Genomic DNA, 24,968 nt, shown 5'->3' with positions numbered 1-24,968 from the left:
TGAAATCAGGTCCCTTCAAGGCAAAAAGAAATATTAACTTCCCAAAACACAAAAAACCCCTCAGACAAACAAATCCAAAAAACATCATCCATGGCATCTTTTCTCCCCAGAAGAGAAGCTCCCTTTTGTAATTCCTCCATTTCTTTAGAGAAGACATCCTGGTGGGAGAAGACCCATCACTGGATCCATCATCATTGTCCTTCATCTCCAGCTGAACCCCAGCGATGGGAAGGAGTGGGTAGCTTCCTCCTCCTCAGCCAAGAGCAGCTTCAGGGCTTGCCAGCAGAATGACCAACCCAGTAGCTACAGACAGTAATTATCCTCACTCTTCTCTGTTCAGGTACACTCAGTAACTGCATGTGGCATTCCTGGCTACTGGTAAGGCTGGTTATTTCTAGGTAGCTTGTTTCAAATTGTCAGTTTAATTTGTTAAATCCTAGTCCCTCCCAGCTAAGATCTACATAGAGCCATATTGGAGTTCCTGCCTCAGTTTTGTGCTTTGAAGATATATAGAAGTGAGGAGATAAGTGCCTTGAGTGCCTGTTTTCTATCTAAAAATACCATATTATCTTTGTTGTCTTTGCTTTAAATTTAATCATCTGTTTAAAAGCCATGAGTGCTTTTAGAAGTATGCAGTATGTCTTTTCATGAAGCAAAACAAAGATTTGCACAAAAGCATTTCATTTTGTAATTGCACGTTCTATTTATGTCATAACATGTATTTATACTAATTATGCTGTTAGGTCTAATTATACTAATTGCCTAAATACATGATAATCAACTAAAGTTCACTTTCAAAGAACAAAAGAAATTAACTCTAGACCTACCTATTTATGGCTGTGAAACAAATCTATGAAAAGAGAAAAACTGTTATACTTTAGGGCACAGCATCAGCAGCCTACCCAGAAAATAAAGGTTTTTGAGACCTCCAGTAAACAGGGTAGGAACAGTGTCTGTGGTTAGAAAAAGGACATTGAGATATTCTAATTAGCAATGTAATGAAAATCTCTTCCATTTATGAATCCCATACCAAAAGTGTGCCAGTCCTGCATCTTCCTTAATCTCTCTGGAAGAACTTTATTCAATATTGTTTCCATGGAGAAAAGTTACAGGCAAAGAAAAATTTATGTTTTTTTCCTAGCATTCTGTTTCTAAGCAGGGCGTACTGGCCTTTCTGCCCATAAGGTGCTACAAAATGAATATATTTGTGGAAATACTTGCCTAAACAAAACAGGACTCTACAGTCCCATCATTCAGTGGTAATGAAGATTCACATAAGGGTCAGATTTTAAACTTGGGAGGTTTCCCAAGTGTAGTTCTGCAGAGCTTCTACAAAGAGCTGTGATATTTTGGACTAAAATATTTATCCCTAACACTGTTTTAACTATATGAACCTCTTAAAATGGTAAAACAAATGGCCCCCCACATGCCTCAAGTAACATTATAAATTTGTAGTGTAATAATCCTCTTAAACCTACAGCTCCAAGGATACTTTTGTACCACACATTTATTAGACTAGTGAGGTTAAGACTTCACAGGAGCTGAGCATTTCCACAAAAGAAATAGATTCCGTTTGTATAACTTCTCAAAGTGCCCCAAAATGACATCCAATCTAATGTGAACATATCCAGTCAAAACCCAAAATGTCTGTTAGAGACCTCATTTCTACAAGGACTTGCAGTTTATATTTCTATTTTAAATCAAAAGTATAGTTCACAAAAGAGATTTAGTCTTAAAACCTGTTTTCTACTCTCTTACTCTATTTGAAGGACTCTAATGTATTTCAGACTAGAATTTGTGTACATGTGGGAGACATGTACACAGCAAATATAGGAAATTATTAATAGAATCTAAAAATTGCAAGAGTCATTACAAAGAAGATGTAAAAGCTCAGCTTACAAAAGAAATGTTAATTCCACCTCATATACAGCCTCTAAATCTGATGCGATATGTTTGATAACAGAAAATATCTTAAGCTTGCATACACCTTTCACAAGAATTCCAGCTACAACCACAAGATGCCTAGATTATTATGAGGCCTCCAAGTCTTAGATTTTGTGACACTGGAAGTTTTGAATGGTGCAAACCAAATTTGTCAGGGCACTCACTGGCAGGGAAATTACCCTGACTGCAGAGACTGGAAGGAGAGGTGAACAGCTGGCAGAATCATAAGCACAAATAAAGTAATTGTGTATGCACACAGAAGGATGTTTGGATTTGGCCCCCATAACTTAACCACATTGTAGCTCATTTATTACAAATAAAAAGTAAAAAATCACCTCTGGATTTTCCTCCTTTTTCTTTTTGGTAGCAGGGAGTCCCTGAGCTGACTCTTCAGGAGGATTCTTTGTCTCCACTTTACTTTCTGTCTGGGTTTGGACTTGAGGTTGAATAATGATAACCTAAAAGACAATGTAAAAATAAGAGAATTCACTATATGAAACTGGATTTTTCTGCCTGAATCCTTTGAGTCCTCTTTGAAGGGTTACTTGATACTCTACAAATAAGCAATATAAGTCACAAGTCAAAAGCATAAAACAACAGGATACCTAGGTTAGGGTCCTAAATACATACTTAAGTTTCTAAGAATTAATTCTTATTGATGCATTATAAACCTAGTGCCTAAGTCACTTGATCAGAGCCTCTGAAAATCAGGACACTTACTACTTAGAAGGCTTGTGAAGGTGGCTGATCAGCCATGCTTTAGCACTTGTGGTGTCAGTGATTTTAAAGTCTTTCCTTTGATTTCATTTTGTATACAAGTAGAAAAGATGGGATTACTAAACACTCAAACTCAGTCTGATCTCAGTCACACCAGCATTATTTCGAAGTAAGTACATGGGGATGGGAAAGAAGATACTCCTCATGCAACTGAGATCAGACTTCAGTCCTCAGCCTTTACATGTTATAAACAGTGGATGTCCAGTTTTCTGTAAACTAAATAAACTATGTGTGTTTTAAATTAAAATTGAGTCTTGTTTAGAACCTACAGGAATTAGGACACTGATCTCATACATACACATATGTTTGTATATCCAGCTGCTCATATATTCAAATTACCACATGAAGATTTACATGATGCAGGTCACATTCTCTAGAAGCTATTAAAGTAAAAGGAATGAATGACAATTCCTGCTCACAGAACTACACATGTGACTTCATACGTATGATCAAAAAGACTGTGGAAGCTTCAAAGGGACTTCCCAAGGACTATCACCTTCTACATAAATATTACTAGATTTGAACACTGGGCCTTTTCCATCTATTTTGTTGCTAACTTTCTATCAATGTCATTTAAGTGTTAGATACCTTATCTCAACACAGTCACTCTAGAAGATTCAAGAGCATAAAAAGGGATGGTTTTCTTAACCAGCAACCATTTTAAGTAAGAGAAAAATAAATTGTGTCAAAGAAGAGATGTTTGCTTTTATTTACCTCAAAAGCCATCCTATATCTTGCATTCTTTTTTAACACTTTATGAGAATCTGTGCTGCTAACAAGACCAAAAGTAGCAGAATCCCAGTAGTAAATTACAGTGAATGTCTGCTGGGTACATTGGTAGCCTGTATGGAATCTGTTTCTGGTACAAGAGTGGTGAAGTTCTTGCATTCTAATGCAGAAAAGCAGTACAAAAAAGAAACAAGTAATTCATAGCTTGAATTTTTTCTTTCTACTGATTCATCTCCTGAAACCCTGAGCTCTCATTTCATTTGGTCTTACCCTGGAAGAACAAAAAGGAATCTCTGATTATTTTATGTACTCCCTGGGGTCAGTAAATAGAACTAGTATCACTGTATCATTGAAGAGGGAGTCCATAGGAAATTGGAGCCTGTACAGAATTCAGGGACATTATTAGTGAGGATTGGTTTAAGGAAAGAGATGGTCATATGGTCCCGTTAATGTTAGGCTACATAATGGTATGTTTTGTTCCCACTAAAAACAGGGCTTACACACAGATGAAAGTCTACTAGCCTCCATGTGTCCCTGTAACAATTTTCCCATTGCTTCCGGATTGTTTTCTTTGAGAAGAACCACTGGCATCACTGCAGAGGGTTCTGCACTCCCAGGGGAATATTCTGCTCACACCTGCAGCACAGTTCCAGCCTTTGCTACCCAAAGAACTCACCTTGCTGTCAGCACTGATGAGGAGTGGCTGCACTTTGATGCTGTCGTTGACCACTGAGACTGTGGCGCTGGTGCTGATGGGAGCTGCATTGCTGGGGGAGGTGGAAATGATGGCGTAGGCCACACCGGCACCGCTCAGAGGGGACGAGAGAGCCGTGGGCTCGGTGACACTTTGTGCCTGGCTGTTGGGTGTCTGTACATGGCTGACGGTGTTGTTGGCAGTTGGGAGGGCAGGGCTAGGGTTTTTGATGCTCACTATGGTTGCCTTCTGGAAGGTGGGAGGCTGCTTGGAAGGTTGGTCTCTGCATGGGGAGATTGGGAGGCTGTCTGGAATCAGGGTCTTTGGCCTAACCTACAAACAGAGAGGCAGGGTTACCAGGCACGAGAACAAACACTGCATGCACGCGTAGAACCTCTAGTTGCAATAACCATGGACCAGGAGCATCTAGAAAAACAGAATGTAGGAACTGCAAGTAGCCTACCCTTCATTTACTTGTAGACATATTCCCAGCACTTCTCAACTGGGTCATTTTGAAGTTTTTTAACTCACTGCCATGCTGAACAAGAAGGGAGGAGAAAGTCAAATCCTCATTTTGATTAGCACACCTCCATACAAATGTAAGTCAAGTCACATCCCAGTTCTCAGTAGGGTGTGTAAGCCAAAGCCTTTGCAAAGAATGGAAAACCCTGATGCAATAATTTCCTGTTCTGTAGGGCACAACACTCTTGCTATGAATTAAAGAGTGGGTGCTGAATCATTTAGGGAGTTGTGGGAAAGCATTTACAGTGACAGTAAAGCATATGCCTTTATACTGGTGCATAGGTGAATGAACATCTTCACATGTTTAAGACATACCATGTCAAATGGAGAGGAGATCAGTCACACAATTTCTTAGTTTACAAAAGATAAATAAAATATGTAGAGAGACACAAGAAACCCACAACCATCAAACTTCACATGTTGTTGCAGTAATTAAAGAGCTAATTTGCAGCTGCAGGTGGATGCAGGAGGAACTTCCATGGATGGAAGCCAGCTTTGGCTGTGGCTGTACTCAGAGCCATGAATGATAGCTGCAGTAGATTGTTTTCAGCTAATGTGATGTGTTTCCAGTGGCATAATTAACGTCACCCTGTCAGCACGGCTCTGCCTTAACAACATGTTAAGTACAGTTCCAGGATTGAAAATAAATAATTTAAACTGCTTCACATGGAGTTAACTTCACTCCCAGCTTATTCGTTAACACAGCCAGATAAAACAGTCAGCTCCCTCTGTGCTTATTTAGTCCTGTCACTTCTCACACCTTCCATACTGTGAAACAAAATGACAAGTTCTAACAGACAGACATGGCAAACAGCTGCCTGTGTCAGCATGCTGGAGTCTACAGGAGCCCTTCCAATGGTGCTGACTTCAATCTTGAGCCTAAGTAAGCAATTTCATGAAAACGCAGGGATTTACTGATGTGCAGAAAACCATCTCTCAAGGCTGGCCATCATCCCCTATTGTGTCAAGAAGGAGCCATACCCATTCGTCTCCACAGCAAATATTAAGGGCAGCAACACACATGGTGTGAGCTCCTTGTGTCTCAATAGCCTATCCTCAGCTGTCGACAGGAACCCAACACCCACGAGCAGTGCAAACAGATATCAGAGGCCCAGTCCTGCTCAGGACATCCTCATTGCCAGCAGTTACAGCAGATGGAAAGGTAAAGGGAATGTTTGCCCGAGGTCCTGCAGACTCGTGCCAGAGCCAGGAAGCCACTGTGTTCAGCTCACAGCTTCAGGGTGACACTGGAAAGCCTCAGAGACCTGCTGTGAAATGATGCAAAACTATGGAAATCTCCAGCTAACCAGTCAAAATACCCTGACGGTAACTGAAGTGTTCTGTGCACTTTTTCTTTATACAATCACTTCATGTAATGATTATCTGACTGACTTAGTTAAGATACCAGACAAGTATCTTGGACAAGTAGTTTAAGGGAGGACTGTATAATTAGCTTCATATTCATGATTAGTTAATGGTCTTATAATCAAAAGTAGTGCAGAGAGCATTGGTTTAAACCCATCAGTTCAGGAATTTTTCTAGCCAAAAACTGTCATGTAGTCTACCAGGATCTACTCTATCTGTCACTCTTAACTGCACTTTTGTATTTAATAAAAAGCCTAATTAAAATGAAATGCCTATATATATTCCTATAATTATATTTTCTACTACATATATATATATAAAAAAATAAAAATATGTACTGTCAGATGTAATACCTCAATGAATCCTGCACACACCCATAATACACATCCTACAAGTTGTGGATGAACACACTTTGCTTCACTATAAAATAAGCTCCTTCTGCACAGACAATTAAATAAACTTAATTTTCCAAAGTACTAAATTCTTATAAAATGCTGCATACTGAAATTATCTGATAGGACTTCCCAAACTTGTACAGCACAGAGCATACACTGGGCACTTTCTGCCACCGTGTGATAAAGAGGAGGAATAGCTGTTTTCAGGGGCTAAGCCTCTGCAAACTGTCTGCCAAGTTCACCTTACCTTAGGAGACCATATTTATTTGGAATTACAGAACAATAAAAAGGGTTGACTACAGAAAAAAAGTTTCAGGTGCTCCTGAGTTAAAGATAAAATAATTTAAAGTGAAAATGACATTTATTTCTAGAGCCTGCAAGTGTGACTGCAAAACAGAAAGCAAATGTAGAAGACCCTTGTGCTCCAACACCTATGAATGTTCCCCCCAGAATATAAACAATAAGCATAAATATTTAATAAGCAGCTATGTGAAAGACCTTTGGCAGAGTGTCACCTAAAAACCTGAACTGCTACAGTAATTTGTGAAGATAAATGGTGTCAGCTAGCAAGAGAAAAAATAAGAAGGAAAGAGCTAGCAAAAATTCCTTTTCCCACAGCAAAACTGTAGCTTAAATTTGGGAGATTAAAGGAGAACAGTGGCACTAGCAAAAGTATGGAAACTGACAATCACTAAAGAGCTGGAATAAAACTAGACCAGGACATGCACAGTATCAAAAAGTAATTTTTGATACTGTGAGCACATGCACAGTATCAAAAAGTAATTTTTCCTGGAAAGTAGCACAGGTTGGATGGCACCAGTCCCTGCCACAAGAGTCACAGAAATAAAAGGCACCAAAGATGAGCAAAAGAGAAGAAAAAGAGACAGCATGTATGTTACCAAGAGAAAACTGCAACTGTTGGTGAGTGCTGCAAGTAACAATTCTCAACCCTTCTTTCCCTAAGTATCTTTCATTTCACTTCTGACAGCTGTCAAAACAGAATGTGATACTACCAGCGCTCAAAGTGCAGGAGAAGAGAGAGCTACTTCTTGAATATAATGATTTCCTAAACGCATGTTGTTCTTGAATTTCCTTAATACCCACAATAACAGTGACACTTAACTTCCTGTGCAATGTTCAGGCTGGTACTTCTCAGATAGCTGCAGGTGAGCACACTTTCCAAGGAGATATTCTCAAATCTGAGCATTTACTAGGTGGGAGCTGTTTGCTTTTCAGACAGGGAAATAAGAGGGAGCCCAGTCCTGTGGGATGTACAGAGTGCACTTTTGTTCAAAAACCTCTAATTTAATATATTTTAAAGAGTTTCAGATCAGGAAAGAATCAGCTTCTATAACTAACCTGACTTCTTGTATATCCCATATTATTAAGCTCCATCCAGATGTCCCTATATGAAGCTCAAAGGCCTCCATTTCACCAAAACGTCATTTAAGCTCTCAGGAGCACAAATTGTTGAATACTGCAGAGGTGAATGAATTGCTGAGCTGTGGAGTTGGGAGAGGCTGATGTGTGTCACCACTGACAAAGGCAAATGTGATCACAGGCAATCCCTTTCCTGAGGTACATCCCACCAGGTGAGCCACTCCCCTGCTGTAGTAAAGAAAAAAAAGGTGAGAAAGAAAACCTCTTACAAAAGAAGTCCTCAAGATACGATCCAAACAAGTATGGGGGAAAAGGAGAAGGGAAGAAAATCACACAATTCATCCAATCTCTGTGGGCAATCCTATTTAGCCCTAAAGGACAGAATTTAATTAGAACAGTTACATCTCTGCAGATCTGCAGGTGCTTTGAGAATTGTTAAGGGCATTTCTGGTAAATGTGTTTTTCTTCAGGCCTGGGAAAAAAGGAAAGCTAACAAGTGTACTTCAATAACAAAACCAAAAGGAATCACTGTGATCCTCCAGCTCACAGGCTGGCCATATAATTTCTCCCAGAAAATGAAGTCTGATTTTAAAAGAAAACACTAAACACTTCTTAATGATGAGCTCCAGTAAACTGTTAAAATGTTTTATTATGCTCATGATTGGTATTTTATTGCAAGGTTGAATTTGCCTAACTTCAGCTTCCAGTCTCTGGATCTCATTATAGCTTTGTCAGCAACACTGAAGAGCCCTCCCCTTCCCCTGTATCAGATACCAGATGGATCATGCTCAGCATCCATCAGCCCTTCATACTGGCACGGCCGATCCATATGAAAGTAAATTCTTCAGCACAATGCAATATCATTGCCTTTGAGAGAAAGACCATTATTCACACTTTATTTTCACTTCACCCTTGTACTCAGAGCTTAAAAACAAAAAAGCAAAATGGATTTGGCACAATTCATATGTCACAGAGGCAAAGTGCTGGGAGCAGCAGACAGAGCTTTCATTCTTGAAAAGCTTTAGAGGATCACACAGAAAACATTAGCAATGGCTGATAAAATGAGTGCAATATGGGGTAATTATATCCTTCACCAGAATGAACAGATGCACACCGACTTCAGTAAAGCTGCGTCTATTTATGCCAGCTGAGGACTGACTCTCTCCCTCTTCTTTTTTAATCAATAAAAATTATGCAAAAAAAAGACTCTGCATACCTTTGCAGCAGTGACACTCCCTAAAATCCAGGTTGCTCCACTCACTCAAATACAAGTATTTACATCTTGGTTAATTTTTGGTTCCTTTCCAATTATCTTCAGCCTGCTATAAGACCACAGTCAAAATAAACATAGTTTATTTACTTGCCACAGGGGAATATTTCTTTCTTTTCTTCCTTCCCCTTAATGGGGCTACACAAAAAGGAAGTTACTCTTTATTGTGGAAACCCCAGGCAAGATGACCCAGTCCAGTGAATCCCATATTCATACAACATAACTCTCTCTTTTGCACATCCCTGGAATATTAGCCTGGGAACCTAGAGAAGGTTGGTATGAAATGCAGGGCAAAACCCAAGGAGCTCCTCCAGCCCACATTTCTAATCCTGCACAACTCTGGATGGCACAGACCAGGGAAGAAACCTTAATCTAATTGAAACCAATAGGAAAATGGAGCAGACTTCAACAAGGTCAGAACTGTAACAAACCCCTTGAAACAAACCCTGGTATCTCAGTTTACGCACACAACATAACCGAGGAGTCACTCAGCAGGATTTTCACACGTGTTCAAATCACTGGCACTCAATCAGGCATCTCCCAGGTGGTGTGTACCTGCCATGCTTTGGTATTTCAGTTGTTGGTCATGGACAGCTGACTTAAGTGTAAAGGTGACATGCAGCTAATTGAACTCCTGACCAGTTTTTAAGAAGACAAACCAATTTAATTTAGTTTTTCTTCTCTTTCAGATTTTTTTGATACTACAGAAATGGAAATTTTGCAGAGGGGGATGTTTGAGTGGGAATCTGACAGCTCTGCTTTTTGCAGACGTTGGCATAAGACAGTCAGGTGGGAGTTCATTATTAAAAATGTTATCCAAGTTTTGAACACAAAACTGCACTTTCACACAAACTTAACTGACTTTTGCTAACGAGTTGAGTATTTTCTGCCTATATTTTCTGGTTTGGCACTGCCACTGTTGACTTGATGATTCATTAAGTGACTCTTTTCCATTTGCAAAGGGGAAAAACTCCCATTAAACCAGCAAACAAAAATCAATGTTATTCAAAAAATTGAAAAGTAGAGGTTGAAGTTGACAAGGATTTCTGGATTTTTACCCTCTGCACAAAGATCCTGTCCTTGAACATGCAGTTATCTCTGTGCCTCTGAGGAAAAAATTTAATCCTTATGGTTTAGGATTACAATAGGAATAAAAAAGATAGTCTATGATTATACACACCAGTCAATAATATACTTCCATTTCCACTCTTTTCAGCATTACAAGTTAGATTGCTTCTCTCACAAATTCTCATCTATGATTAAATTCCTTCAGTTTAAAGTGTCCATGAAGCCTTTAGGGAGACATGAGAGAGGACCTGCCTGCTTTCCTCCTGTCCATATAGTTCTACAGGCAAGCCTGGACAGCTGGCCTTCACTGGGCTCAAAACCTGGTGTCACATTAAAGATCGTGGATATCACTGCTCTGTACTGTGCATTGCTTTAAGAGCTTTTCCTGCTTCCAGACAACAGCAACATCACATTATAATGATTTCACCAGCCCCAACTCATTTACTAGCCAAAATCAAAAAGGAAAGAGAAAAATAATACTATAAATAAGGACAAAAACAATTTCTGTCTCCTGACAGCCTAAGCAAGATGGAAGCACACAAAATACTGAGACACCAGGAGATGAAAATGAAGGGTTTAGGGTCAGATGGCAACAAAGTTCCTCCAAGCCTTTGCTGAGGTCATGCAAACAAAGATCCACCTGTTATTCACCCAGACTTCTAAAACAAGCTTGTACAACTGGCCTTGAGGCTCAGAGACACAGCCTAGTCCAGATCCAGGCCAGATGTTGATTGGAAGCCAAATCATTCACATGGATACAAATGGCATCAGTGGAGAGAGGGGAAATTTCTTACCCTCTCATTTGCTATTTGCTGCTACTCCACAAAGCAGCATTTGACATGGAGCAACATGAGAGTTTTCAACTGGGAAAAAGATACCATGCCAGGTGTAAAAACGGCTTGAATGTTTCCTGAAGTTTTCATGGATACTTTAGGATTCTATATGCAGGCTATCATGGAAAACTGACTTCTATGGAGGTCCTTTTCAAAGTGCTTACAACACCCATCAGATCTGAAGGTCTCAAGCATCAGTAACAGCCAATTCTGCTTCTCCTTCCCCACCACTCTTGATCAGTTCTCCTGTTAAGAACTGAAAACTGACACTGATAGAAAGGGAGAAGAAACAGAGGGAGGTCCTTTGAAAAAGGTGCATCTGAGTGCAGCCCCCCTTGCTCCGTTCTATATGTTCATCTTTACTGCAGAAGACTGGATTTCTTGCCACTGCCAAGCTCTGGCAAGCTACCATCCACAAGGAATGTTCTTATGACACCACCTTAGTCACACCTTCACCTGTCTTGGCTGCACAGCAGCAGTGTTAAATACATACCTTGAAGGTGCTCCACTGCCACTGCCTCCCTCAGCAGCACAGAAAACTTGCCAAACCCTTCCACTGATGCGGAACTCAGACTCCCACAGACTTTTCAATAAACTACTGTGTTTCCATCACAATCTTCAAAGCTCTCCCTCTAAAGACTTAATACAGAAGGCCAAGCTGGCCATGCATCCCTGGTGCAGGGAGTTTCTACAAGAAGGCTGAGGCAACTGTCTCAACCTTCTTCTCTAACAATTACGAGCACAAACCTCGTCACTTTCTATACCAAATGCAATTAAGAGTAGCATGACCATTAAAAATAAGCCAACTGATAAAAAGAAACCCTAAGCAGAACTCCCAGACACATCTGCTTCTTCCCAAAGGAAAAGGAGGAGAGAAGAAATAGCTTACAACAGATGTTCATCTTGGTGCTTAACAAATGACCAGAATGTGCTTCAAGTACTGTGACAAGCTCAGTATAAGAGCTTATATACAATAAAACAGATTAATAACTGTATTTATTAAGGGCTACATGTTCTGCCAGGCCTCTGTAAACCTTTAATAAAAAGCAATTTTGCTTTATTTCTGCATGCATACAGTCAATGAATATTAAATACTGTTGCTTGGTTGCTTACCTCACTGATTAAGTTACCTTCAATTAGATTCTCTCTCTTCTCCTCCAACAGTATTCCAGCACAGTCCCCTGGAAGTGCTGAGAGTTATATACCAGGAAATTTCACAACATCCCTTAGGGAATTATAGTCCTTTACCCAATTCAATTATTCCTTTCTCAATCAATCCATAAAGTATACTTGTCTCTCCACTGCACGATCCTGTATAACTTTTTATACAAACATGCATGCCTGTGAGCTTCTTTCCTAGTTTCACAAAAGATCGAAGTGCATTTAGTAACACTTTTCCACTTTCCAGTGGCTATGTACAATTTTAACACATTACACTTAAACATAAGGGTTTTTTTTTTTAATTTATGATGCAAACAAAGACAATTTGCCACAGACCAGCCTATTTCTTCTATAGTACACAGTGGCATCCCAAAACTTGAGTTCTGTCTATAGGAGTTGTTTCCCTTTCAAGAAATCTTCCAGAAGCCCTACCACTGAGGAACCCAGGAACAGTGCCCGGCTTTGGTACACAAGTGAAGAGAAGCAGCATCTGCCAGTGGAAATGTGCTCATAAGAACAATGACATGAAATTTTAAAATGGGACTGTGTGTTTAAGTTTTGGGAACATGTGGAGACTCTAGCTGGGCTCACACAGTACCCAGTGAAGAACAAACTTACAGTAAAATAGCGCCTGTCCCAAGGCAGACACGTTCAGACCCTACTGAATTTCATTAAAGTCACTGCAGAAGACAAAAGCTAAGCAGTCTCTGACAGCAGAACTGGGTAGAGCTGATTGAAATGCACGTTTCACCTAAAGCCCTGTGAGTAGCTGTTTGTTTTCACCACCAATGTGTGTGATGCCTCCAGTGCTGACACTGCTTGGCTCTAAGTAGCAGGGTCATGAGAAAAGCCATCCCAAGCCATGCCTTCAACCAGCCCTGGAAAAATAGGTCAGGGAAAAAGCATTGTAATCGGATTTAACTGCCATTCAAAACATCACAGTCTCTCCATTAATTTGAACAAGGATTGGACTGGGCCTAAATTACTGACAACAAAACAGGAGATTTATTTTATTATATTTACCTTTTCATTTAAAATCTTCCTGTTGAAGAACAGAAAATAACATTTCAAATGCACCTCCAGATGGCTACAGTGCAACTTATATTTGTCTTTAAACCAGTTCAAAATAGACAGAATGTTTGCTCTGCAGCTGGAGATTGGAACTCAGCCAATGACAGAATGCCACTCCCTCTTTAGAGTAGATGGGCACCATAAAGAGGAACAGCTCAGGAGTACCACAGTGTTTGAATCGAGGACCTCTAGCATTTTCTTCTCAGAGAAGTGGAAAGTCTGCAGTTGCAAAGCATCTCACCCAGCTGGAAACCTCAAAGGCCAAAGTAAAAAGAGAAAGGCTATCTGGAATTCACTTCTCAAACATCACAGCGCATAGAAGACACTTTATTTATATGATGAAAGCAAAAATCCCTTCATACTCTGGAAGAAAAAAAAAAACCAAACAAATGTCCACCAAAGAAGCTTGTTTTGGCAAATAATGAATGCCTAGAGAAATATTGTTTGTATTGTGCTATGAACTTGTAAGTAATGTTTGTTTGCTCACCACTTAATTAGTGGTTCTAAGTGATGGGATTTTGCTGCCATTTGTGAACTTGCAAATTTTGAAACTTTGTTCCCCAGATGGAAAAGGTCATATCATAAGCCCATTCAAATGAACAAAACAAATTACTAGTATCTGTACAAATGTGGAAAATGAGGGAGCTGAATGCTTTATTTTATGTAAGTCTTGTTAAGTGCCTTGGTTTACTTGTGTGGTACATTTTTGCTTGACTGTACAGGGATAAATCAAAAGAGCCTGTCTAGATCAGGAGCATGAAAGTGTCCAATATAGAAAATTCCCTTTAGACATGATGAGGACCCTCGAAATGGAGGAGTCCCCTCTTTCTGTTCAGCCAGCCTGGTAATATTATGTCTACCCCTAAATTTAAAGGGAATCTGAAATCTCAAAGATATTACGAGACTGGCCAAAAGCAGAAATGCCAGGGAGCAGTTGGTTTGCTGCCAGGAATGCAAACACTGACCTGGATTTTCCCCAGTCATCTACATGCACCTGAGACAGAAGTACAATCTGTCTACCTTAAGGGAAACCACTCCCAGAGGATCATTCAGAGATAAGTAGGCTTCTAAAATGGCAACAATCCCAAAAGGGCTCCACCCAGGCCTTCCACCCCTCTACAGACCTGGAGAAGCAGCATATGCAGCCCAAAAGATTAGGAGAGAGCCAATGTACCTTACTACTGCACTTGCACCAGTTACACCTGGACTTACCTGCATGAGGCAATGGACACAGCTGCCAGAGCACAGAAACTTCTGCTGCTCTGGCTTCATCGCCATTGGGCTCCACACACTTCACTGTCACAACTAGACTTGGTAGAGATGGAGACTGGGGAAGGTTTCATGCCTTTCAGAACTGGATTGAGCCATAGGTAACATTCTAGAGTCCAGACAAGGCACTACTTCCATTCCCTGTGAAATACTTCTAATTCTTGGTAGGGGAGTGATGAACATGGTTCTGCTGCGCCAGTAATTTGCTGCTACATGGGCAATCAAAGTAAAGATTTTAGCAGATGCCAAACCCAGCTGGACTCCATGAGTTCGTACACTTGGGAGATGGGAATTTGCATCTCTGAAAGTCAGTCCTAGAGTGGCAGGAATGTGCCAGTAGCTCAGAGCAAGGTATGGGGCCTTGCCTGTCACCTGTGGGGCCAAAAGAAGGTTAGTGGCCAGCCTACTCTGTGACCAAGTCTAATGAATAAAAGCTGAGGACTTGGACTGTGACAGGATTGAATTCTGCCCAATTTCCAGCTGTTGCTGGAGGATAATATACACCCCTTGATTTCCAAAATAATTTTTGATTAGGTGCTTGCTTTCTCAAAGCTACAAGGAAGAATAGTGAAGAGATGTTTTTTACCCTAACAACTTCATGGTATTACATGGCCTGGCTTCCTGGAATTTTTATATTTCTGTCTGAAGTTCCCAGTTCTCATGGACCAGAGATGACTATGTACTCACGGTACAGTTCTTACAAAGGACAGCCTTCGCAGTGACAGTGCTGCAGATTACTTACAGCTGTCTCCGCATCCAGCTCTGCCTGGGGAATGACAGCTGTACACCAATCTGGTCCATGGCTACATTAAATCTGTTTTCAAGATAACTGACTATTGAATTAAAAGACAAAATTTCCACTTGTAGATGAAAACCTGGTATCTCTGAAGACATCAAGCATAAAGCTTTGATGGATGAAGGGAGTGCCCCCCCTAGGAAACAATATGGAAATGTTAAACTTCTCCGTGAGCTTTGAGGGGGAGAGGAGCATACGGACCATGAAGAAGGGCAAAGGAGGACTAGCCTATTGATGGGACAGGCTGATGCTGAAGAAGCTGGCCTGTTACTGGCCTGTGAAAAAGCCAGATAAACTCAGGGCATAAGACATACCCTTGCCAACATGGTCTTACATACAGCTGCCTACTTCATTTTTAACTTCTGTCAGAAATGAGATTACTAGGTGGTTATTGCCCATTCTACCCTCATGAAATAGTCACTAAATAGAAAAGTTCGTGAGCAATGGCTCAGGGCAGCCAAGAAAGTGCTGGTAGTTCATTAGTGTTAAGTATGATTACATGAACAGGTCTGAAATGGAAGCTGCACCAGGAAGGGAGTGAAACAAAGTGGGATACAAACAAAAATATTGCCATGAGCTAAGCAGCGAGACAGAAAGGATGTGTTTTTTTCAAAAAGCTAGGAAATCAGCTTCCTCCACTTTTTCCAATTCTTCAAAATTGAATGTAGTGCTGAATGAAATTTTTTCTATTTAACAAGAGCATAGGACATTGATACTTCTCTAAGTGCAACATTTGCAATGCCATCACCATTCCTGAAACACAACCTAAATGATAATTTAGGCCCTTTTACAGGTCTTTCAGCTGCTCTTGAACCTCATCTATTTTTCAGGAGAAATTTGCTCATCTCTGACATCCCAAAATGGCAGAAATAAAAATGTTATTATGTTGTAAGAACAACTGAAAAGCAAAGTCTTGAACTTGATAAGAAAACTATAACCTCACTTTATATTCCCAACTCTGCCTTCCACAAAATGTAATTTAAAGAAAGAATTTAAGAACTTTATATTGGAAATACTTCTTCCCCTAACTAGACTTAGCTCACAGATTTCTACTAGATTCTGCCACTAAAAGAATATTAGAAAAAAAAAAGAAACAATAGGAAGAATATGCATCATCAACTTCAACACTTTTCTAGTATTCATATATGAGAAATACAGCCACAGTGCGAGAAATATATTTATACTTACTAATATGAAAAGCTAACCATAGAATTGCAGCAAAACACTTTTTGAAAATGACATCCAAACATTTGGAGAAAGAGAGTTGAAAAAAGGAATAAAGTGTATGGATATAGAAACAGTGATGGGTGTTCAGAAAAGAAGACACAGTTGGAAACATTTTAAAAACCAGTGAGTGCAACTCTCCTTTCACTCTTACCCAGAGAATCTTTCCTCAGTCTCGCACCTGCATTAGCTGGGCCAAAAGTTTATATTGGGATAGACAAGGCAAAAAAGTCAGTGAAACAGAACATCAGGTTAAATCTTTATCAGGAAGGTTAATCGCTCCACCACTTTTTTTTTAATTACAGAATTGCAGATTTTCACTTCTGTGATTTATGATTCATCTTTAAAGCATAAATTTACCCTCCACCACACGTATTTTGTTCTTCCACAATGAATCTATGGGATTTTTTATAGCTTTTCATTGTGCTATCAGTATGCTCCCAGAACAATTATTTTTTTCCATGGATTGAAGAAAAACACAAATCTGCAAAATGAGTGTGCTGACCCACCCAGGCCTGGGCATCAGACAGGAGCAGAGAATATGTACAAAATGACACAGCCCCATCTTTGAAACTGTATTTTGTACCTGAGGTAGCACTGCTGGTCCTTGTCCTGCCAACCTCTGCAAGGAGCTGACCTGAGGAACCTTAATGGGCACTGCAGTGATAGTTCCCAAAGTCTGTTGGAAAAAAAATATTAGAACACAGCTTAAAACAATTGCAAAGCTTTCCCAGACAGAATCTCTCAGAGCCAGCAGTTCCCTTCCAGCTCTTTTTCTCTTCCCAGCTGCCATGGCTGAAGGCTCTCTAGGCACCAGGCTGTTTTCAAAAGATATTTGAAATGCACCACAGTGACATGCATCGGTAAGATGATGCATTTCATGGTAGCCAGGGTCACAAAGAGATGTTTGCTGTGCCTCAGGAAATAGTAAATACTGAATTATTAAAATGGAAAGCTGCCTGTAAGTCTATTACGGCACACTGCCACACAATACTCAGTTAAGATGACACCCATTTGGGGCAACACAGCAGCTATTACTATCCATGCTTATTTTCTTTACTCACCCTTTTCTTAGTTGTTCTTAGTTGTTTCTTAGAAAATTTATTCAAAGCATATTTAAGATAGGATAGACTAAACGGATAGCTTATAAATATATGATTGGGCCACAGGTGCAAAGAAGGTAGCTAACTTTTCCCATTCAACCTTTTTCTTTCCTTCATCCCTGATTAAAATTCACAGAATCATGAAATGGTTTGGATTGGAAGGAACCTTAAAGTTGACCCCATTTCGCCCCCCACCATGGGCAGGGACACTTTCTACCAGACCAGGTTACTCCAAGTCCCATCCAATATGGCCTTGGACATTTCCAGGGATGGGGAAGCCACAGCTTCTAACCAGAAGTCCATACTTTGGGTTAACTAGCCAATATTCTTTAAGCAAAGTTTTGTAACTTTTATCTAGAAGTTCTTTATTGTTGTTGGGATGACATGGCAATACAAGCAAGCAGATGATTGTGGGAGATAAAGGAAAGCCTTATAGAATAAGCTTTTTCACCTGTGTTAAATCCTGCTCACTTGTCTTCACTCTTATTTAGCAAAAAGCATCAGGGAAGTGATTGGATGGGAAGGCTTGCGACTGGCAGCGCCACATGAGCAGGCATACAATCCGTGCTTGTCCTGCCTAAGTGGGGAGTATGAAAAGGCTTGGTTTTCTGCAATAAGGAGATTTTCTTCAGTGCAGCAAGGAGATCATGTCTTTATTCCCAAAAGACAGATGACTGTCATTACAATAGCAAGAGACACTTAGTCACCAAACACAAAAACTTGTCAGGTGGTTAGAAATAGCTAAAAAAGAAAAAAAATATAGATTCATTTGAATTTCTCTAACTCTGCTCTAAACAAAGGTTTTGGATCACAGCCAGCAAGATAAGAAATGCTACTATTACCCCAATCTGGTAATGAAATGTGTCAGTTAAAAAGAGACTATAATACAATCAGCTCAAGGAAAGTGAAACAGTGTCATGGTCCATGATGATATGCTCTTCTCAGACCTCACCCACACAGTGGCAAAACAGACTATTTAATTCTGTCTCCAGTGTTTGATAGGAAATAACAAACATTTTCAGCCAGAATATTCTTAATAAACTTCTCCTACAGCGTTTAAAATTTTACTTCTGCTCCCCCTCTCAGAGACATTTGGGGGTGTGATGTTGCATATTCAACAAAGATTAACATTTGAAGAAGATTTGCCTGAGTGAAACAACAAGGAGAGCTGAACAGTTATAAACATGCAAGACAATTTTTCTTGAGTACTCATGGATTACCAGTACCCTGGATTATCCATAGAAAAATATACTCCATCAAAATTCTGTCTCAAGCCAAGGAAAGGGGGAAAGGGGGCAAAAAGAGCAGCATTTCCATCCACAGATGATAGAACAAATGATACCTGCCTTTAGAAGAAAAGGTTCAGGCAGCAGGGTGAGGAACAGAAGAGGGTATTTCCACCATAGTTATCCATATAGGGTGACACATGGACTAAAAACAATAAGAAGGATCTGACTGAACAACTTCTTTGTCCTGTCTGCCCTATCACAGCCTCACACATCAGCAAGAATAATATGATGAACTACTGCAGTCTGGGGAGAAGGAGTAATTGAGCTGCCACTTCCTGCTACGGACATTTATTAGACATATCACAACTTCCTGCTTAATATTAGCAAGAACTATAATCAATTCAGCCCAGATTCAGATTTTTAGGGTAAATACTGAAGTGAGCTTTCCAACCCATGCTACAGAAAGCTTATCACAAGTAGGATCTATATTTTCCTACTATCCCAACTGAGATTTCTTTCCCCACGTGGTGAAGTCCAAGGTTTACCTGGAAACATCAGGGGCACCATGACTTCTCCAGAAGTCTGGGCTGTACAGACAGCCTCCACAGAAAGTTAAAATAAGAAGATCTTCCTTCTGGAAGGTTGTGCCTTAAAGCATGGGTGCTGCCTTCAACCTTGCAAACACATATTCTAATATTCCTATTCCTACATATACACAAAGATTTGCAAGGATTTTCAAACTGGACAGCAAAATACATGGTGGTTGGCATGGTGGTTTTCAGCCCAAGGTTGGACTTGATGATCTTGAGGTCTTTACCAACCTTAATGACTCTGTGATTCCATTAAAATACTAAGTCATGACACCAAATGAAATTGGTAACTGATTAGAAAGATTAGAATCAAATTACTTAGATGTTAGGTAAGAGAGTTATCAATTGTTGAGATGCACAAAAAACTCCATGTCTGAGCAACAAATCTCTTCCCTTGTATTATGTCAAAGATCTCAAGGGAATAAAAACCAATCAAGCAACCCTGTCTAGAACAGCATGACTCTGTCTGTGAGGAAGGAGCTGACGTCAACCCCTGGGTGCCCCACTGGGCCAATTCTGGTTAAAGTTTGAAAACAATGAACAACTGAGACAAAAGAAATGGGATTGAGAGAAGAAACAAGAAACACCACGAAACAACACTGCACTGTTCTCTCAGCTTCAATGGAAGACAAAGCCAGGATGAACTGTCTATGGGTAGTGGGGAAATGAACTACTGTTAGCTCTCTCACCTGCACTCTCAAAAAGTTCATCAGATTCATTTTCCTGAAGTAGGAGTTCTGCAGCAAACTCAAAACTACAAAACCAAATAATGGCACACTTAGGAATTTTTCAGTGACAAATATGCAGCCTTCTGTTTACAAATGGTTTTATAGTAAGGATCTGTTATCTAATATTCAAAGAAACCATCTCAAGTATAGAAATCATACAGCCAAGGGAAAAATAAGAACTTTAATCTCATGTTAATATTAGCACTACAGGATGTTCAGACAGAGAGATGTCTAATAATCTGTTTTTTCACATTTACATTGTTTTGTTGTTGTTTCCCAGTTTAAGTAGCTTGGAAAATAAGTAGCCCATGCTGGTGTATCAGCAAAATTCAATGACAGAAACCTCTGTACTTTTCCTGTAACACATTTTAACTGTTATGTCAGGATACTTCGCCTAGATCAGTATTTTTCTCTCCCTTTTAGTGATAAAAAAATCTAGATTTAGAGGTAAAATGATATAGTCAGGGCTAGACTGTTGTGCAGGTGGAAATGCAAGCCAGACTTCCAGTGTCTTATCCCTGTGACTGATTAATCTTATCTTATCTGTGCACAGAGAGCTCCACCCAAGTTGCCTAACTTTTAGGCAGACTAGGATGTCTCCACAACAGTGGGTGAAAGAAGTGAAGTGTGAAACAGGGAATCTCAGTTGTGGTCTCTGCAATGAAGGAGGTGCAGGTGCCAGAATGGGTGGTTGGGCAGTTCGGCACTGGGTACAATTTACAGTGCTTTGTTCCAGTTCAAGCTGTAAATAAATGAGAAGACAAAACCACTTGTCTGGGAAATAAAAAAGTAAGTGTCCTTATCTGATGCCCTTGGCCAGGCAATGAGAACTGGACACATTTCCTATGGCTCAAGCTATGACAAGTCAAATCCTGCTCCCACTCCCCTTCACACATCAGCCCAAGCTGGGGCCTTAGCTCAAGCCTGTGGGCTTCAGGAGGTGACTAATCAAGATACCTCCCCACAAAAGAGGAAAATAAACTTCTGTTCCTCTTGTCAGCAGAGCTACCTGCTTTCACACCCTGACTGTCCAGGCTATAGCAAGCCTGGTGGATCAAAGACTTGCCACTTGCTAATTCCACACTATTGTTATCCATGGGTAACTTTTCCTTTGCTCCTTCCTCTTTTCCAGTTTATCCAAAGAGCAAGCTGGTGTACATTCTTATAAACCTCTAACTAGCAAGATGAAAAGACATTTTTCTGGCAATGTCTGACCTTTAATCATTTTGTACAAATTTATCCATACCTCCAAAACAATAATTTAAAATATTATTTTATGTGTGCTAAATAGTTTATAGCACCACTGCTGTAAAGATAAACAAGTTTCTTATTTCTACATTTACACCTCTAAGCATTTTAATGAAAAAGGTCCATAAAAGTCAAAGATAGCTCTGAATTTCTCCTCTATCTAAATCTACTTGGGCTTTTCTGGTGACCCCCTGAAACATTTATAATGTGGAGGCATGGAGGAAAGTGAACAGCTGAGTTTCAGCTGGCCTCAGGTTTGATTGTATGCATTTAAGCCAGACTTACTAACTTTATACAGTTGTTTTTTTTTGAAATAAGAACAAATTCACCAGGTGTATTTCCTGCTGTGTAATTCACTAAACTTTACATCCAGAAGCATTCTGGGAGCTCATGATCTTTTGCTAACTCCTACCTCAAGCTCCAGCCCTGGACTGGAACAGAAATCTTAACCCCTCCATCCCTCAGTGCAGGAGTTAGTGGGTAATGAACACATGTGGCTGCGACACAAACACTTCCCAAGCCCCTTCTGCAATGACCTCCACAGGCAGACAGGGATCTGGCATGTCAGGGACATGGTTTTGGTTGAGCAATCCACAGATGCTCTCAGACAGGAATGCAGCAGCCCCACTGTGGAGGGAGCCTGCAATCTCAGGTGGTAAATGTCATCCCGCACATTCCAAAGGGTTACACTTCAAATTGCAAAAACATGTGAAGGTATCCAAACAAAATCATCTTTTTCACTGGTCAGTTTACTCACTAAGAGAATAGTAATAACTTAAAATAGGAAAAGCAACTCAAGCCCCCAAACAAGAGGACAAAGTTGCATTTAAAAACAAAAAAATTAAAAAATGCAAAACAAAGAAACAAATACAAAAAACCCCACCCCAAAATCCCATCCCCCAAAAAACCTCAAACCAAAACAAAAAACCCAAAGACTGGTTCCTCCCACTCAACCAAAAGCAAATGAAAAATTATGAGATATTGCCAAGTGAGGTTGAAAAAGATCACTTCTTGCCATCATTTCTATTAACACCTTGCATTGTAACTACAGAAGTAACCAGCAGCAGCAGGAGTCAATGATCCTTGTGGGTCCCTTCCAACTCAGTGTATTCTGTGAACCTCCTATGATTCTCCTGCAGTAAATCAACACCATCCTGGGATCGAAGCTCTCAAAGACAACTGAGGGATAGAAGGGTGGGGACAGTAGGAAGTGGAAGACATAAGAAGTGAAACAAAGAAGTATGGCATAGATAGAGAATAAGAATTCAAAGGATGAAGGCTAGAGATGGTTAGAGGATAAAAGGATGCTGAGGCAGAAGCAAGGATGAGACTTATATTGTCAGCGATCAGACTAAGGGCCATACATATGGTTTCCAGTTGTTATATTATGACTTACTTAGTCAATGCCTGAATTTTCAAAACTAGGACTATTTGTGATTTAAGCAAACTTCTGCCTTTCAGTCCTGAATAAGTACACACACTTATTATGTGTACTTATAATAAGTACACACACATACACATATGTGAGTATCTACAGATGTGTATCACTACTTTATTGAAAGATATTTGCATTTTACTAGGTTTGGGTACAACATTTGTCAAACCATTGCTATGCTCCCTTTGATTTACAAATTGCTCTCCCCCCTCCTTTGGATATACTAACAAATGCTTTAAGGACTTATTGCTACAGTTCATTATGTATACAAACTCATTGCAGAGCTTGGGCTCATGAGCAGTTTAAGATTAGATTACAGATGTAACACTGTTAGGGGACACAACTGTCCTCCCATTCCAGAATTACACCAGGATAAGTAAAATCACTCCAGTCAATCACTGAAGAGAATCAGACTCAATCAGTTACAGAGGGTTAAAGAGACACAGTTCTACAGCATGTTACCAAAACAAGAGCTTAACTCAGGAACATAAGGGTTTGTTGTATCTCAGCTGAACAGTTCGATTATTGGAGCTCAGCTGACACTGTATTACTGTATTATTTGCAAACTATTTTATATTGACGTTGATACTGCAGCTCAAATATTGTGTTCCTGCAATGTATTATGGAAATATTAATCTTCTTTTTAAAGAACATATACATCTCTCTAAGATCTAGGTCTTCTTCATGTTGCACCTAAGCTATTAAAAAAAATGTTTTTGTCTGTTATGTGTTCAGTATTGGCAACAACAGTTTTACAGAATGGATTTTTAATGTGGTAGTGACAAGGGAACAGATTGCTATGGCAACAGCAAAGATGAAAATTCTTAACCTGAATGGATCGTCGCTGAGGTAATTGCAGGGGTTTTTTACTCATTCTACATCCATTTTACAACTTGAATGATGCATTCAGCCTTGAGCTTGCTTTGTACAAATGCCAAGCACTACACGCAGCCTCCAAGTTGATTTGACCTAAAACTTGCTGCCCCTTCCCTCATGAATCCCAGATAACTGCTGTGCTCTAGCTCACCTAAACCTCTGAACGCTATCATTTTTCCACAGAGTCCACCAATAAAAGCACTGGGCCCTTGGACATAACTTTGAGGCTCTTGTAAAGCATGTTAAGATACATCTTTTTGCTTTCCTTCTAGAGTCAACTCATATGAAAATCTGTGGAAATCATTCTTAATTTTCAAAAATGTGGTGAAATCACTATTGTATTTCCAATTAATAGGTGGAATAATGTTTCAGTTTCACACTTAGATTGTATCTTAAATAGGCTGTTATTTCAGACATATTTTGTCTGAAATATTTTGTGTAAACAGTAAGTTAACTGGAATTTCATACAAATGTAAATAGTTATTTTCCAGGTTTCAAAAGTGTTTGTTCTCCCCACTTCCTCTCCCTGTATTCAGGATTCATTAACTATGCTTTAATATGCAATTCATGATTATTATGAAGTAGACAATCAGAAATACATGTCCTCTTTCTTTTTCAAAATATCAGGATTTTTGAAACCATCCTTTCTTTGGGCACTAAAAATACAATTTAAAACAATTCTCCTTATAGCAAACGACTCGAACTTTTACCCTGGAGCAGCTCTCTCTACACAGCAGTAGCCACAAGCAGTAGGAGGCAAAGTACAACCTTAAATCCCATACCTGCTTTGAAAACCAGATTCTTAGCTGCTGATGATGTTTTCATGCTCATCCCTTTCATCACCACTCATTTTCAAGAAAGCCCAAGGTGCTATCACAGCTCATGCAGGTATCAGAAGGCAATATGCAGAGATAAAGCAAATAATGTTCTGCTTTTCCTGTGGCTCTCAGGCTTTTCAGAGCACCACCCAATTTATCTGTGCTTTTACCAAGGGATTTTCAGACCACTATCTCTACTCCTTGCCACTTGCACATTGCCATCTGGGTGCACTGAAAAATACAAACTCTGAACACACTGTGAGTATGTATTCTGGCAAAGGGAAAACATAATGAATACAGTACACATACTTCCCTGTTTCAGAAATCCCACTGGTTACTTAGACAGGAAGATAGACAGATAGATAGATTAGATAGACAGATGTGCCAAATGCCTATTCCTAAACAAAATTTCCACCATATTATTTACTGGCTGGCAATTTTTT

General features: G+C 39.8%; 1 protein-coding gene across 5 annotated transcripts in view; it reads right to left on the bottom strand.

Annotated features, from left to right (window-relative positions):
* PHF21B (PHD finger protein 21B) overlaps positions 1-24,968 on the bottom strand; it is a 165,016-nt gene that overhangs the window by 20,933 nt on the left and 119,115 nt on the right. For all 5 annotated transcript variants that reach the window (XM_085049762.1, XM_085049763.1, XM_085049765.1 and 2 more), the window contains 3 exons: positions 17,085-17,177; positions 4,127-4,477; positions 2,280-2,402 (listed from right to left, as the gene is read on the bottom strand). In XM_085049762.1, coding sequence (XP_084905888.1) covers positions 2,280-2,402; positions 4,127-4,477; positions 17,085-17,177 — 567 coding nt within the window. The remainder of the gene's footprint in view (positions 1-2,279; positions 2,403-4,126; positions 4,478-17,084; positions 17,178-24,968) is intronic.

Source organism: Lichenostomus cassidix, chromosome 1Ab, assembly GCF_008360975.1.
Source record: "Lichenostomus cassidix isolate B80296 chromosome 1Ab, HeHo_3.0, whole genome shotgun sequence".
NCBI classification, from domain to species: domain Eukaryota; kingdom Metazoa; phylum Chordata; class Aves; order Passeriformes; family Meliphagidae; genus Lichenostomus; species Lichenostomus cassidix.
The sequence above is the reverse complement of the archived record's forward strand: the minus strand, read 5'-3'. Positions and strand labels throughout refer to the sequence as shown.